Below are 14,905 nucleotides of genomic sequence, written 5' to 3'. Positions count from 1 at the left end.
CCTTTAACATTTCTTGGTTCGCTTGATTTTTCAGAACATTAACCAAATGCTTTCAAAAAGTGGTGGGGACAAAATCAGCCATGTCAAAAAGTGGTGGGGACATGTCCCCAGCGTCCCCAGTGTAAATGACACCTATGATATTGGAGCACTAGGCAGTTAACGAAACATTTAGTCTTGCACTACTACAAGTCTCCCACTAGAGGTACCCAGTGGCTGTATTGAATGTATTTATAGCTTTGTTTGCTTAGAGAACAAAAATGAGATTCAAACATTAATTCTAACACTTTCAGTGTATGGTGATTTGTTTGGAGCTTCTTATAATTTCCATAACTTCCTTTTAGTAGCGTGTTACCATGATCTTGATCTGAACTGTAGCTAACTCTTAGCCTACTGTATATAAAACGTTGCCAAACGTGATAACAACAGATTTCTGGGGTGTGGGGGAAACATTACAATTGCAACAAACAAAGAATAAATGTATGTCACATTCATTATATGAGGCAACACTACATCAAGATGAAGTTGCTGTAGTCCATCCACAGCATACGTAAGAGCGCTACTTCATAGTGAAGAGTTTCAGAGCGCCTACCCACAGACCCGTGTGGCTGCAGTCAAATGTTGAGGCGCGTACAGTGTGAGTGAAAGATTGCAGGTAGGAGCGCGCACTTCACTTTGTGCTTCGTAATACTGCTCGAGTCCAACGTGCTATGCCTTCCGAAGTGTTGGTTGGAGAGGGGGAAGGATAGGATGGAGAACAAGGCGACTGAGGTCTGTGTGGACTGAAGACAAGAGCGCGCTATGGAGATGACCGCTCGCCTCGCGCACTTGGACACCAAGGTGGATGGCAGAAACTGTGATGGGCTTGTCAACCATAACGGAGAGACGACGGAGATAAGAGTACCGCTCTCTCACACGGGGAAGAGACTCAGTCCGATCGAGGGGGGAAACCTTTATAGACTGCGTGACAGAAAGTTCCTTTTGGAGGACAAGAAGCGCCTCTGCGCGTGGGCACTGGGAACCGCGTTGTTAGGCATTCTGCTGATGGTTTTACATGCTGAGCTGTGCCCAGTAGTGTATCAACCAGTAAGTATACAGCTATAATGAAACGGTTGCGCGCTTGAGACAAGTGGTGCAATTTATGGATGGAGCATAAGCTCAGGACTTTCAAGGGTAAAATGATATTTAATAAGAACCTATGACATTGGCGTTGTTGAAACCATGCTCTAATATCACCCAGATTTAAAAAGAAAATTCTTTTCTTAGTTATTTAGAGTAATTTATTTAGGCGTACACAAATAAAAGAAAAAAATCTATAAAAAAAACAGGTCTAAAAAGTTCCGAAATTACGCACAGCTGGAATATTCAACTTTAGTTGTAGTAGGGAACTTGCTCAAGTAATATTTTAAAGAGAAATGGTTTCATGCGCACTGTAAAAAGTGGATAAATGTTGTTACCTTAATGCCCTATTCCAACCTTGGCTGATTTAGTGATATACATATTAAATCTTGTTTTGACTTTTAACAATTTAAATGTTAGCACATGATGGACATTTTTGAGATATAAGTCATATTCCCAGGGTAGCAGGTTAATCAACAGAGGAAACATCTCTAAATGATTATCTTGACTTTAGCTGGTCTGTTTGGTCAAATATATCTTCACAAGAAAGAGATGCATTAATAATGTTAAGTTGAAAACAGAACATACAGATAAAGCACAACGCAACAAGAGTTCCCATGTAAAATCGCCCTGTTAAATTCAGAGCTGATGTCTTTATCAAAACACATCCCCAAATAGTCCGTCTCAACTTTGGCACATAAAATGACCTGTTGGTCAGTGAGGTTCAATTAACACTGGGAATTAGATAGCCTGTGCTCTCTAGTCACTTTGTTGTGTCCCAAAGTAGTATTTTTATTGTCTGTCATTTAGCAGGAAATTTTAGACAAAGCAAATTACAGTGCATTCAGAGTTTACATTGTATCCGTTCATGGGTTCCTTGAGATTTGAACCTATGACCTTGGCGTTGTTGAAACCATGCTCTAATACTGTCTGAGCTGCAGAACTGAATGATTATGATGTTTTTATATAAGATATAGACACATATGTTTTGGATTTTTTATATTTTTTATTAGTATATCTTGTCGTGATTTCTTTTTGATAAAGTATGAAAACACTGATTTGAAGAATTAATTAAATGTACTTTATATTATTGTGAGAAAAAACTAATCTGAAAACATCACCTTATTTTAAAAACAACTCATTACTCATATTTAAAGTGTAACCAATGGTGTGTCCAATAGAAAATTAAATCAAAAGTCAATTATGATTGATAACATTATAAAGCTTCTACGTGTTCTACATTTAAACCTTTTAACCAAGTATTAATATTTTATTTAAAAAATAAAATAAAACAATGTTGATTACATAACACATAATGTCTATATTAATCTATTTTTGCAGTCTCACCCTGAAATAGTTTTCACTCCCTGACTGACAACTAATCAGTGTTTTCATCATTGCTTTCTTAATTTGCTGTAGGAAGTTTCCTATAATTATTTTTGGTAATACTCCCTAAAACTTATTATTATTTAGACAAGTTAGAGAAAGAATTCATTTGCACCTCCAAAGCATAGCCTATTTCTGCAACCGTGACGACTTGCCATTCTCATGGAAACCAAATTATACAGGAAAAGCAGCTATTTATGCAAGTTTTTCCACATTTTGTCCCCCCTCCCCTTGTGCTGCTCAGACTGCCTATTGCATCTTTCCACACCATTTATTGCATAATTAGCGCTTGTTTGAATAATGGATTTAAGTGTTGACCTCAAACAGGACATAAGCACTATGCTGATTTTCACGTGTTATCCTGTCCACATACCGTGGTGGTTGGAGCGGTCAAAACAAACTTCAACTCTACCCCCCGTAAGCTTTACCTACTGTTTCCTCAATGTTGCTGTTGCATTTATACACATTAACATGAACACTACACAAAGAAATCATTATTTTTTCTTCCAAAAAAAATATTTGTGAATAGCTTTTATAACATGTGCAATCCATACCAACAAAGCAACTTTATCTATTCAATATAAATTGTTTCTATAGATGCTCATCACGGTTGTGTAGGTTTAGACTTGTATTTAAGACAAATTGAGCTTAACTGTGTACAAGAAGTTGCCAAGTCTTTATACAACCAAAAGCATTTATTGATTGGTGATATAAGCTGCAATGAAAGTTTCCACTTGAGTTATATACCTGATCTGTGCTAGATTTTTCTCTATGAAATCTGTTCTCTCGTATTGTTAAATTCACAGTTGATATCTTTATCAATATACGCGGTGAAGCAGTCAGATCATGTCTGGCTCAACTTTAGTGCATAACATGATCTGTTGGAGATGATTCACAGAATTACACCTAAAGCAGGATATCAGATATCCTGTTGGTCATTTAGCAGATGCTTTTCTTCCGAAGAAACCTGGAGTGTAAAACAGGCTCCTCAGAGTTATCTGAAGTTAACTTCCTAGCTCAACTTAACACAGCAAAACACAAAAAAGTTGTGGGATTCTCTTCGGTTTTTAGGTCAGCCCCTCTCTGCGATTTAAAAACTAGGTATATCTTTAGTATTTACACTGTAAAAAGTGGCTGCTACCTTAAAGGACAAGTTCGGTATTTTACCCTTAAAGCCCTGTTTAAAGTTTGTTTCTGATTAAATAGAACGGTTAAGATTGAAATTTGGACAAATGCGGCTGTTCCGAGACTTTTCGGTTTCTGTGTTAAAACTGCTCAGAAAACTGACAAGAGACCCGATCTATGGAACTATCATAGTATCATTTTTTTCAGAATGGGAATAATGATGTAATTTTTGCCCATTTTCTTCTAGAAATGTAATGACATTTGTTCTTGAATTTGCATGTTTTATGGTATTTTAGTGACATTTGTATGGAGAAGGATCAGAACGATCTTCCAGGCACAATCATTTATTTAAGTCCACCATTCTCTTGGAAAACAGGTTATGCAGGAAAATTGGCTATTTATGCAAGTTTTTCCACATTTTGTCTCCCTCCCTTTTGTGTTGCTCACACTGCCTAAGGTCATATTGCATCTTTCCACATCATTTAGTGCATAATTAGCGCCTGTTAGCATAATGGATTTGAGTTTTGACCTCTAATGGCATATAAGCTTGATGCCGATTTTCACATCTTATCCTCCTCACATAACAAACAAAACAAAGCAAAACAATCTTCATTTTGCTGTCAAAAAAAGATACAATCTCAAATAAGATTAGAAAAATTTTAAATTGTTGATTGTGTTCTACAAAGAAAGCACCTGTAATTGTCACATTGACAAATAGTAGACACTGTAACCTGTATAGCATAATTCACTGTTATTCTCTGTTTTGTCTGTTCTCTCCAGGGATCCATATATGCCCTCTCCATAAACGGTCTCATCAGTTTCTCCACTGGGTGTCTGCTCATTCTCATCATCGCCTTCCATTATAAAGACATCAGAGTGAGTGTTTTTGTCCAATCTGAGTCTGTTGAATTCCCTCTTCTTATCTCTGAATGTCTGAAGATATTACTCCCAAAGGGACAGTCACCCAAAAATGACAATTCTATCATGATTTACACACCCTAGATCTAAACGCATTACTTATTTTGTTCTGTGGAAAACAAAAGATCTTTTTTTTGTCCATACAATTAACGTTGACTTTCATAAACAGTTTGTATTTTCACTTTTGGGTGAACTTTCATTCTAATTTATTGTCAGCTCCGTTTCTACTAGTTTCTTATATTGCGGTGTCACTTATTTGAATAAAATGCAAATCTTGATGTTATCTTGACTGCTTCAAAAGAGACCATATGAGTACACATTGGCATAAAATTCTTGCTAGCAATAAGATACAGATTAGACTTCAGACAGATGGGATATGTTTATCTTATCCAATGAGAGGTGTTAAAGTACAGGATTAAATTGTGTAACCCAATTAATTCAAAGATTCCTACCCTTAATCAGTGGTAGATCCTGGCGTAGGCAAAGGTCGGCAAAGCGCTTAGAGGCAGCATGGGGCACCGCTCGCGTAAGCAGCATTCAGACACAACTTTCTAATCTTCTTTATAGTTCATTTGAGGCAGTTTCTATGCCATTATTTTAATGGCAAGTGTCAAAAGCACATTATTGTAACGCAAGATCACATCCATGTAATGCACAAGCACGAATTTCTCCACTTGCAGGCGGATTTCCTTCACTTGAGCACAAAACTGGACGCACACTTTCAATATACAGTGGTCTCATGGCTATGCGCTCGCTCAGATATTGCATGTGCAAAATCTATAGTATTTTTTTGGAAGTCAATGGGGTACATAAACTGTCTTGTTACCGACATTTTACAAAATATCATCCTTTGTGTTTAGCAGATGAAAGAAATTCATACAGGTTTGAAACAACTTGAGGGTGAGTAAATGATGACAGAATTTTCATTTCGAAGTGAACTATTCCTTTAACCATTACTAACTCAACTTTTTACTGGAAAATACTCATTTGGTTGTGTGAATACAGTTCCTAACTGTGGTGTATGTCACATTGGGTTAAACAAGAAATAACATTTATGGAGGCCAGTTAAAGAAACCTGACTAAATTTGAACAGTGTCAAATTCAGAAAACGTTTCATAGCATCTACAAGTGCAGTGTAGAGATAAGAAGGGCAGTTTGAGGAACAGGTTGGGCTTATCTAAACCCCTCACACTGAGTCAGCAATATGGGGGGCCAAAGGGACCTCAGGTTTTTTAAAGTTTAAAAAATTTGGTACAGACTACAGACAAGTCAGTTACACTTCACTATGTGTTTTTCTTTGTGTGACTCATTTGGTTAAAGGAACTTAAATGAAAGCAAAAAAGAAAAGGAACAGAAGAATTGAGGAAGATAAAACAGAGGAAATGAGAAAGTAAAAAAAGGGTGAAAGATGATAGGGTCTTCAAAAATTGTGTGTCAAATAAACGTCTGTCTTCTGAAATCTGATGTACTTTGAGAAAGCATGTCATTTAGCCAAAAGCCCCCTGCTAGTCTTAAGTACCTCAGCACATGTCTCCATCAGCCGACTCGGCCAAGACATCACCTGCTTTTACATGATCTCACATCTCCCTCAATTCACCCCAACCCCCACCCGATTCCCTGTGCCTGGAAAACCCTTAACTGTGTTCCCATGGGACTCATTTCACACCCCTCATCATTACTGTAAAGGCCTCATTCAAGGGACAAAATCTCTGTCTGTAGCAAAAAAATATACAGGATTACATATGGGCTAATCTAATTAATATCATAAAATGAAAAATGTACTCCGTTCCATATTAATGCCAATGTTTTTCAAACAAAGACTACTCAAAGTCACTGTTGAGTATTGTCCATTTTTTTCAGTTGTGATTCCTATCAAAGCAGGAACTTCTACAACCATGTGTTACACGTGTTATCAGTAGTGTGCAAAAGGCTAAAAACTTCTCTTAAGCCGCAATACGCAAACTTTTTTTGTGTTAAAAATTTACAAAATTTTGTATAATAAGAGAGTACATCATGAATCTATTTTCCAAACCGTGTTTTTGTCTTATCCTAAATCACTACGATACACAAACAATAAGTGTTTATATTCTGACTATTTAAGACGGGTTTGGGTCGTACCTACGCAGTGGTACGACCCAAACCTGTCTAAAATAGTCCAGTACCCAGTACCAGCCCAGTACCAGTCCAGTACCTGCGTGACTCGTCATAGACATAAGCAGAGAGAAGGAGCTCCAGCTACAATGTTCTTTCGCAATATGCATGCAGTTCTGTTTTTATTAACCGTTTGAGCGCCAAAAGTTACGGACTCCAGCTTTAAAGAAAATGTTTTTCTTTTCTTTTTCATCTGGTCCCAAAATGTATTACCAAAAGAATTATTATATTTTTATTTTATATTGATGGAGCAACATAATTTATTCTGAAAAGATATATATATATATATATATATATATATATATATAAGGGTGGATTTATTGATTTGGGGGCCCCAGGCAAAATATAGGAATGGGGCCCTATACAATAGCACACATTTACCTGGATCAGCCGGCGCAGCTTCTCAAGAGCGGCTGCACAAGCTCTGATGACGATACAGCTGTTCCACGATGGGCCAGATTCACAGCATGACAACGGTCATGTGTGTTTCGTGTTTATTCTGAACTTCAGTTCCACTAATGCTCACAAATCTGTATTTTTATAACAGTAAAAGCATAACATGACATAACATGTTGAACTTTATTATTGTACAAACAAATGCTGCATTAAGCAGTACATAAAGTACTAAATGAAAATGTTTCTGAAAAATCTGTGTAGGTCTATTTGACAAATATTGCATTTATTTAACTTGAGCTGTGATAAACAGAGGTGTAAAGTCCAGGTTCTGAAAGTAAAAGTCCTCCTCAGTATTTTGTTCCAATCACCTGGATTTGCTAATTAGCACAGTTTTTTCAGCCAGGAGATAGAACTAATTAGTGGCAGGACTTTTACTTTCTGACCACTGGACTTTACACCTCTGGTGATAAAGTATCCAAGCGTCACTACTGGAAGCAGAAAGTGTCCGACTTCACGTTTCCGAGTTCACCTCCTCCCCGACTCTCGCCGATCGATTGCATCCAGTCACAGCCGAAGTCGAACGCACCTGAACTGAAAACTAGGACGCAAAACTAAACATGTGAAAACTTACTCAAACATACAAAGAACATAGAAACACTGACTATCCTTTACACTATTGTGATTAGATTAATATATGATGATTTATGTTACAGTTAATTATGCTGAATATTTGGTGCAGTCCAAGTAGGCCTATTATGAATTTTCCTTTGTTTTGTACCATTTTTTTATTATTTACTTTAAAATGGTTAAATCTATTAATTTAACAGACAAACTTTTTCAGATTTTACAGCAGCTGGAACTAGTACAATAAGTGTAGTGGTTGTACACTTACAACCAAATTCTGGTCCATGTACTTTTCAAACTGTCTGATGTAATCAAGAGGGCTGGTGATTAATATGGTGTTACTCATTTTCAGCTCTAAGTCATGTTTGATATTTATTGTGTCATGTAATTAATGAGGCATTCACTTGTGATTTATGGTTTTGAGTAGTTTCACTGACACACTTGTCCTTCAAAAGCAAAACAGTTTACAGCTGGACGTCCTATCAGAGAGGGCAGGGCTGTGTTTATTTTGGCACCGTTCTCACAGTGAATCAAGAACGTCTTGCTCACTTTCTCTTTTTTGCCATACTTTGTTAATCATTGCTTCCTTATGAGATCAATCAAGTGATTCTCTTGTTGATACACATCCTGCCTGTTTTTCTTTCCTTTCTTCAAGCTTTTCATCATTGACCACAACCAGGTGGACTGGCGCATTGCCATGACCAGTAACCGAGTGCTTGGCATCTCCCTGGAGCTCATTGTCTGTGCTATCCATCCTGTGGCCATCTACCTGAGGCCAGATATGGGGGGCAGACATGGGGGGAAACCGGAGCAAAATTCCTCCACCCCCCTCTGCTTGTCCTCCAGTCACAAAGAAGTCATGCTCGACGTGGAGCTGCTGCTGTCGGCCCTCATGTTCCTGAGACTGTATCTCGTGCACAGAGCCGTCCTGTTACACAGCAAGGTGCTCCTCAGCGCCTCTTACAGGAGCATCGGCTCCCTCAACAACATCAACTTCAGCTTCCGCTTTGTGCTCAAGGTGTTAATGAACAAGTATCCGGCCCGCACGCTGCTGGTCTTCATTATGTTTTTCTGGCTCTCCGCTGCTTGGATGCTGCGGCTGTGTGAAAGGTACAGAACGTGCAATTACTAGTAAAAAAAAACACATATGCAGCAGTATTTATTATAGTTTTTTCAATTCGCTCCCTCTTTCTTGACTCATTACAGCTCATCAAGTGTTATCATGCTGATTCTGATGTTGATGGTCAATTTGAGTTGTGGTCATTTCTTACAAATAGATTTATTTCAGGAACAAACATGTTGTTCTTCTGCACTCAGAACTTATTTTTCAATGTCAAATTTCAAACAAAACATTCTAGTGTGTTTTCAGGGTCATTCATTAACATTGTTGTCTTTTCGTTCAGTTCAAGTAGATGTTCTGAGTTTTTCTTTTGTTCTGAGTTATTCACAAAGCTGCTCTCTGTCTCCACCTATAGGCAGAAGCAGGTCGAGACGGGTGGCATGGACACAGCACTGTGGCTCATAGCCATCACCTTCCTCACAGTGGGCTATGGAGATGTGTCCCCTCACACCAGCTGTGGGAAGTTGGTGTGTCTCTTCACAGGCGTCATGGTAAATATAATTCTTTTGAGACAAATGCAAAAAATTATGAATTTATTGACAACATAATTTGCTTTTGTTGTGCTATGTACTATTTTTGAAAGTGCTGTATTTGTTAGAGTATTAAACATGTTCGGTAAAAGATGTTTGCTCATAAAAGACAAAGAGTACTAATGATTCACTGAGCTCCATATCTTTGGTTTAATAAAAAAATAGAATATGTTTAGCATTATCATATGACTTTGTAACCACATGCATTGTTAGCTGAACACATTATAGGTCTCCCGACTACGACTAGTCGTAAATGCGACAATAATTTGTGTGTCTATATGTGGTTTAGTCAGCTATATCTGCATACCATGAATATGATATATTGTCACAGCAACAAACACAGCACGAGCCATGATGTCGTGAAAAACGACTCTTATGCACTGGTTGATTTTAATGACCGGGTCAAAAAGATTCACAAACTCCCTCGTGAACTAGTGCTTTGAACCATCACTGTCTGTGAATCGTTCAGAGCTGTTTACAGCTCACAGAAAATGTTACTTTAGATTCATTACATTTACATATTCACTTAATCATTGTTCATGTGAACAATGAATAATGTGAACATTACAGTTATTCAATAAATTAATTGCCGTTTTCTTAAAAACACCTCTTTAGCAAGTGTGTATGTTGTATGTAAGTCATTTGCCTCCTAAATAGCACACACCTTTTTTAAAAATGTAAATCAGTGTCTGTAGTTGTCGCAGCTTCTGCTTCATCACAAATAAAGCGTTGTGACTGAGTTATGAGATCCACGTCCATCTGGAGACACATTTTTTTACAATTACAACTGTTCTTCCTTCCTGACAGAGACACTGGAGTCTGACTATGATGCTGTGCTGACAGTTTATGATTTTAAATAGAATCATGGTCTGTGACATCTCACATACAGAGTTGCATTTTAACAAATATCCAAAAAGTATTTTTTTTTCAATTTAAATTCAATTGTCTTATGTTATATAATGTTAAAATCATATCTTTAAGGCATTATGAAGGTTTTAAAAAATTGATTAAATATAAACTCTCAGGGTTTGTGTACATCGGGGTGTATCTGAACATAGGGTTCAGCAAGGGAAGGAGGGAGGGAATGATTTAGCAATACGATACACAGATTGTTTTGTCTGTAAACCAAGTACTTTGGTTACACCCGTACAAGATATTTTCAGACCGAATGACTGAAAATATAGACAATACACATGAATTTCATGTCAAAAGTTTACAACAAGAAGCTTATTATATAATATTATTATTTTTAAAATGTAATATTAGTATTAAATATAGTTTTTATTACACAATTAAAATTTAAGTCGTTTAAAAAGAAGGTTATCTTAGTTAAGGTGACATTAGTTAGTGCATTTAATATTGATTAAGAATGAGAAATACATTTGTTACAGTATTATTTAATCTTTATTAATGTTAGTTAATAGAAATACAACTGTCTTTGTTAGTTCATGTTAGCTTAGCTCCATTAAATAATATCAACCGATGTTGATTTTAATAATGTATTACTAAATTTTTGAATGAACATTAACCGAGATTGGTAATGCTTTAGAAGTATATTCTTCATTATTAATCAATGTTAACAAAAGGAACCGTATTGTAACGTTTTAGCGAATATTTACAGTGACGTAAGAGCCTGTGCCAGTATGTGTTGTGGATGTGTGGTTTATGTTCCTGAGGGTTGGGTTTCCAGCCTCACTCTGACTCAGGCAGCTGCATCTGCACCGGACTGTCCGCCCTTCTCTTCTCTCCATCCCTCATTTCCGATCAGGGCAGATAAGCCGGCAGGATAGGAGCATGGGGCTCACACGACAGGAGCATGGGGCTAAAGCTAAAGCCAGACACCTCCCTGACACAGTGGAAAATAATCCTTCACTCTTCTTTCGCTCAGTGTTTTTATAAGCTTTCCCCTTTTTTTAGGGAAAACTTTCCACCATTGCCATTTTTAGGTGGTTTATAGCATTTGGCACCACTAGATCAGGAGGGTGTGCCAAACTGTGCCTAAGACTTGGAAAACCAGAAAAAAAGTTTCCTAATCCACTTGGAACAGTACACTAACAGTTCATTAGTGGTGGATTGCCTCTCACCTGTAGTTCATTCAAGAGTAGTGTTCAAGATGCCTGGTTCATGTAAAAGCCTCCTATCACTTTCTCCACATAAAGACGAGACTTAACGACTTTCCAATGGCATGATCAGCTTCCATCATCACCCGTTACCCATTAACTGGAAGTATGATGGAGCGTCTGGGTGTTTGTCTTGAATACCTGCACTGCAAAAAAAAAAAAAAAAAAAATTATAATTAATATTAATCAGTATTTTTCTTATTCCCCAAAAAGATAAATATAATTACGCAATTTAGTTTTTTTTTAAATTGCTCTGGTTATAAATGACTAATTGTTTTTACCTTGCTTTATAATGTGCTAGAAAACAATAACAAACAATTAGAAAACAGCCAATTGCATAAGAAACTTAATTCTAAATATATTCTCTGAAAACATTTCCTAAAATCTAATGCCGTTTTGTGTACATATGTTAAAAAATGTTCAAATGAATTCCAGACAGTTCTGCTTAGAGGGTGGGGACAGTTCAAAAGATGAATGCGTATCTCCATGTATTAGATTATAACACTCAGGAATCCACATCGTCTGCCAGCAGAGTAAAAGAGCATTGAGGGAGAAACTCTTGTGAAAAAATATGGTTGTATTAAAAATTTTGCTCGTTGAATTAATTAATTCTGGCTTACTGAGATGATTGACTAATGGGAGTTCTGTGGTTATACTTTACCATATTCCTTGACCGCTGTGAATAATCAACTATGGAAAAACTGTAGGCCTTTGTGTTTTCAGCCCTTTTAGTCAATACCATGAAACAACCTTAAAGCGAACAGATTAAACTATTGCTTGCTAACTATTATTTCTTTCCATAACAACTAACTGACTCTCTTTCTGTCTCCCTTTCTTTATCTCTCAATGATTGTTTTCTCTAATGCAACAAATTAAGGAGCTCAGGTAAATGAACTGTTTAGTGTAAAATTACATGGAAACATTCTATGGAAGCTTGTTTCCGCCACAGAATAAAACATTTTTAAAGATAATTGTGACTTTTTATCTCACAATTACGAGTTTACATCTCACAATTCTAACTTTATTTTGCAAGATATAAAGTCAGAATTGCAATTGTGAGTTTATATCTCGCAATTGCGAGTTTATATTTATTTAGAAATTTAGAAAGATTTTCCAAAATAAATAAATAAAACAAAATATAAAAAAATGTATTACATGGAAGAACATTACCTTTTTTAATTTTTTTATTCTGTGGCGGAAACAAGCTTCTAAATACATTCCTCATAGAAACACGCACTTTTTGTATAATGTTCTTCCATGTAATACTTCTGTTTATATTTTGTTTTATTTATTTATTTATTTATTTTGGAAAATCTTTCTAAATTTTTAAACGTATTTGAATAAAATAAATACCATTGTATTCCATCCCGCCAACAATTATAAATACACTTGTTACAAAGAATTCTGTGTACTGTCTGAATATCATTAAGTCTGAATATTTGATGTCTGAGTACATGTTTGGGATAATGAGACAGATGGTAACCATGCTCATGTCTGTGTGTTTGTTGTCAGGGTGTGGCATGCACTGCTATGTTGGTAGCAGTCATGACTAAGAAATTGGCGCTTAACAAAGGGGAGAAACATGTGCATTTCTTCATGATGGACATTCAGATCTCCAAGCGGGTGAGCACACAGACCACCACATACAGTAAAACACCCCGAAAAATGCCACTCTCTTTCATTTCTTTACTGTCTTTTTCTCCACACCTATGTGTACTTGGGTCATTTCCTTATGACAGATTTGGTAGTGATAAAAAAAGATATGTTACTGATAATTAGACTTAGCTTAGCCATTTGGGAATGCTTAACTTAATCTTTAAAAATATCTCTCTGTTGCGGATGAGAAACATAAAAAGCAGGGAACCGGAGGATGCAGAGGCATGGCTGGAAGCATCCTTATTTTCCGCATTGAACGTGTGTTATGATTTCTGTGGCTTTTTATAATATTATTTTTTCCTTAAATAGGGAATTCCAAACAGCAGCACAGTGTGGGAAAATGCTTAGGATGGCCAGGCAGAGACGGCCGCTGAGCTCTTAATAGCCAACAAAAGGCGTCAAAGGGAGGAAACAATCAGGTCCCTGTCAGGAAAAGAACTTGTGTTAGTCCATGAGAAGTTTAACTGCAGACAGGAAATAAGATGCACTGATGTGTGTCCTGTGAGTGAGCCTTAGCGTATGCACTGGGAAAGAGTGGAGGAGAGAAGGATCCATCTGTTTGCTCATCAGAGGAAGGAGGAGAGACCCCAAAATAAATGTATAGAAGAAGATAGTAAATGGTTCGAGTTTCAACAAATGGACGGGAAATCATATTGCTTTGAGGGGGCAAGAATTGACAGGTGTTTCTGAAAATTACATTAGAACGTTTCCCACCGCTGTAAGCAAGATCTTAAAGGAATATTCTGGGGTTTAAGCTTGATCGACAGCATTTGTCATAATATTGAACTCTAAAAACCAAAAAAATACATTTTACCTTGTCCCTCATTTTCAAAATGATCTAGGATCTGGGAAAGCTGGTAAAATTACTTTTGGACAGTTGAAAAAGTTAGCATTTATAAGCAAAAAATTTTTTTAAAATATTATTATTTATTAATTATTAGATTTGTATAGGCTATATAAGATCATTATATATAGGTATATATATAAATTTTATGCAGGAAAAACTAAGTAGTACTTACACTAAAATCATGTTAACACACTGTCATTGTTTACATATTGAGGCAATACTATTGAAATATTATTTTAACGTTTACATATTGGCCACATTCATTTCTATCATAATTGCCTCACTTTAAACAACTTTTAATTTGATTATTTTAAGAAAAGGAGGGACAAGTGGACATAGTTTTTTTTTTCTCAACATTATGTCACACATGCCGTTGATTGAGCTAAATTCAACTGAGCCCAGAATATTCCTTCAACATATTCATAAAGACCTGGACCTGTGCTTTCAACTTGGCAAAAGCTATTTCCTGTCACAGGGTGTTTTGTTGTGTTGACGTGTGTGTGTGTGTGTGTGTGTGTGTGTGTGTGTGTGTGTGTGTGTGTGTGTGTGTGTGTGTGTGTGTGTGTGTGTGTGTGTGTGTGTGTGTGTGTGTGTGTGTGTGTGTGTGTGTGTGTGTGTGTGTGTGTGTAGCGTGCCACAGGTCCAACTCATCAGATCATGCAATGATTTACCTTGATGATACTTTAAAGGAAGACATCTGGACACAGTTGGACACTAATAATAATCACAAATGCACAAAATTGCCAGGAAGGTTGTGACATCATTATGACCAGGTCTTCAACAGGAAGACACAGAGACAATAATAGAATCAAAGAAAGTAGAAAACTGTGTTATTAAAAAAGAAAGCCCTTGACCGTGACTAACCCACATATAGATTTAAGATAGCTATTCTCATCCTCAAATCATCCTCAAAATA

General features: G+C 36.7%; 1 protein-coding gene across 1 annotated transcript in view; it reads left to right on the top strand.

Moving 5' to 3' along the window:
* The first annotated feature begins 529 nt into the window (after positions 1–529).
* kcnn4 (potassium intermediate/small conductance calcium-activated channel, subfamily N, member 4) overlaps positions 530–14,905 on the top strand; it is a 22,383-nt gene continuing 8,007 nt past the window's right edge. Inside the window, exons 1-5 of the mRNA XM_077212294.1 lie at positions 530–1,083; positions 4,408–4,503; positions 8,372–8,826; positions 9,192–9,327; positions 12,999–13,109. Of these exons, the coding sequence (XP_077068409.1) occupies positions 799–1,083; positions 4,408–4,503; positions 8,372–8,826; positions 9,192–9,327; positions 12,999–13,109 (1,083 nt within the window). The 5' untranslated portion in view covers positions 530–798. The remainder of the gene's footprint in view (positions 1,084–4,407; positions 4,504–8,371; positions 8,827–9,191; positions 9,328–12,998; positions 13,110–14,905) is intronic.

The sequence above is a fragment of the Siphateles boraxobius genome, unplaced genomic scaffold (assembly GCF_051911475.1).
Source record: "Siphateles boraxobius isolate OS27281-9 unplaced genomic scaffold, OSU_SipBor_1 12, whole genome shotgun sequence".
NCBI classification, from domain to species: Eukaryota; Metazoa; Chordata; class Actinopteri; order Cypriniformes; family Leuciscidae; genus Siphateles; species Siphateles boraxobius.
This window is presented reverse-complemented; position numbering and strand designations above follow the sequence as displayed.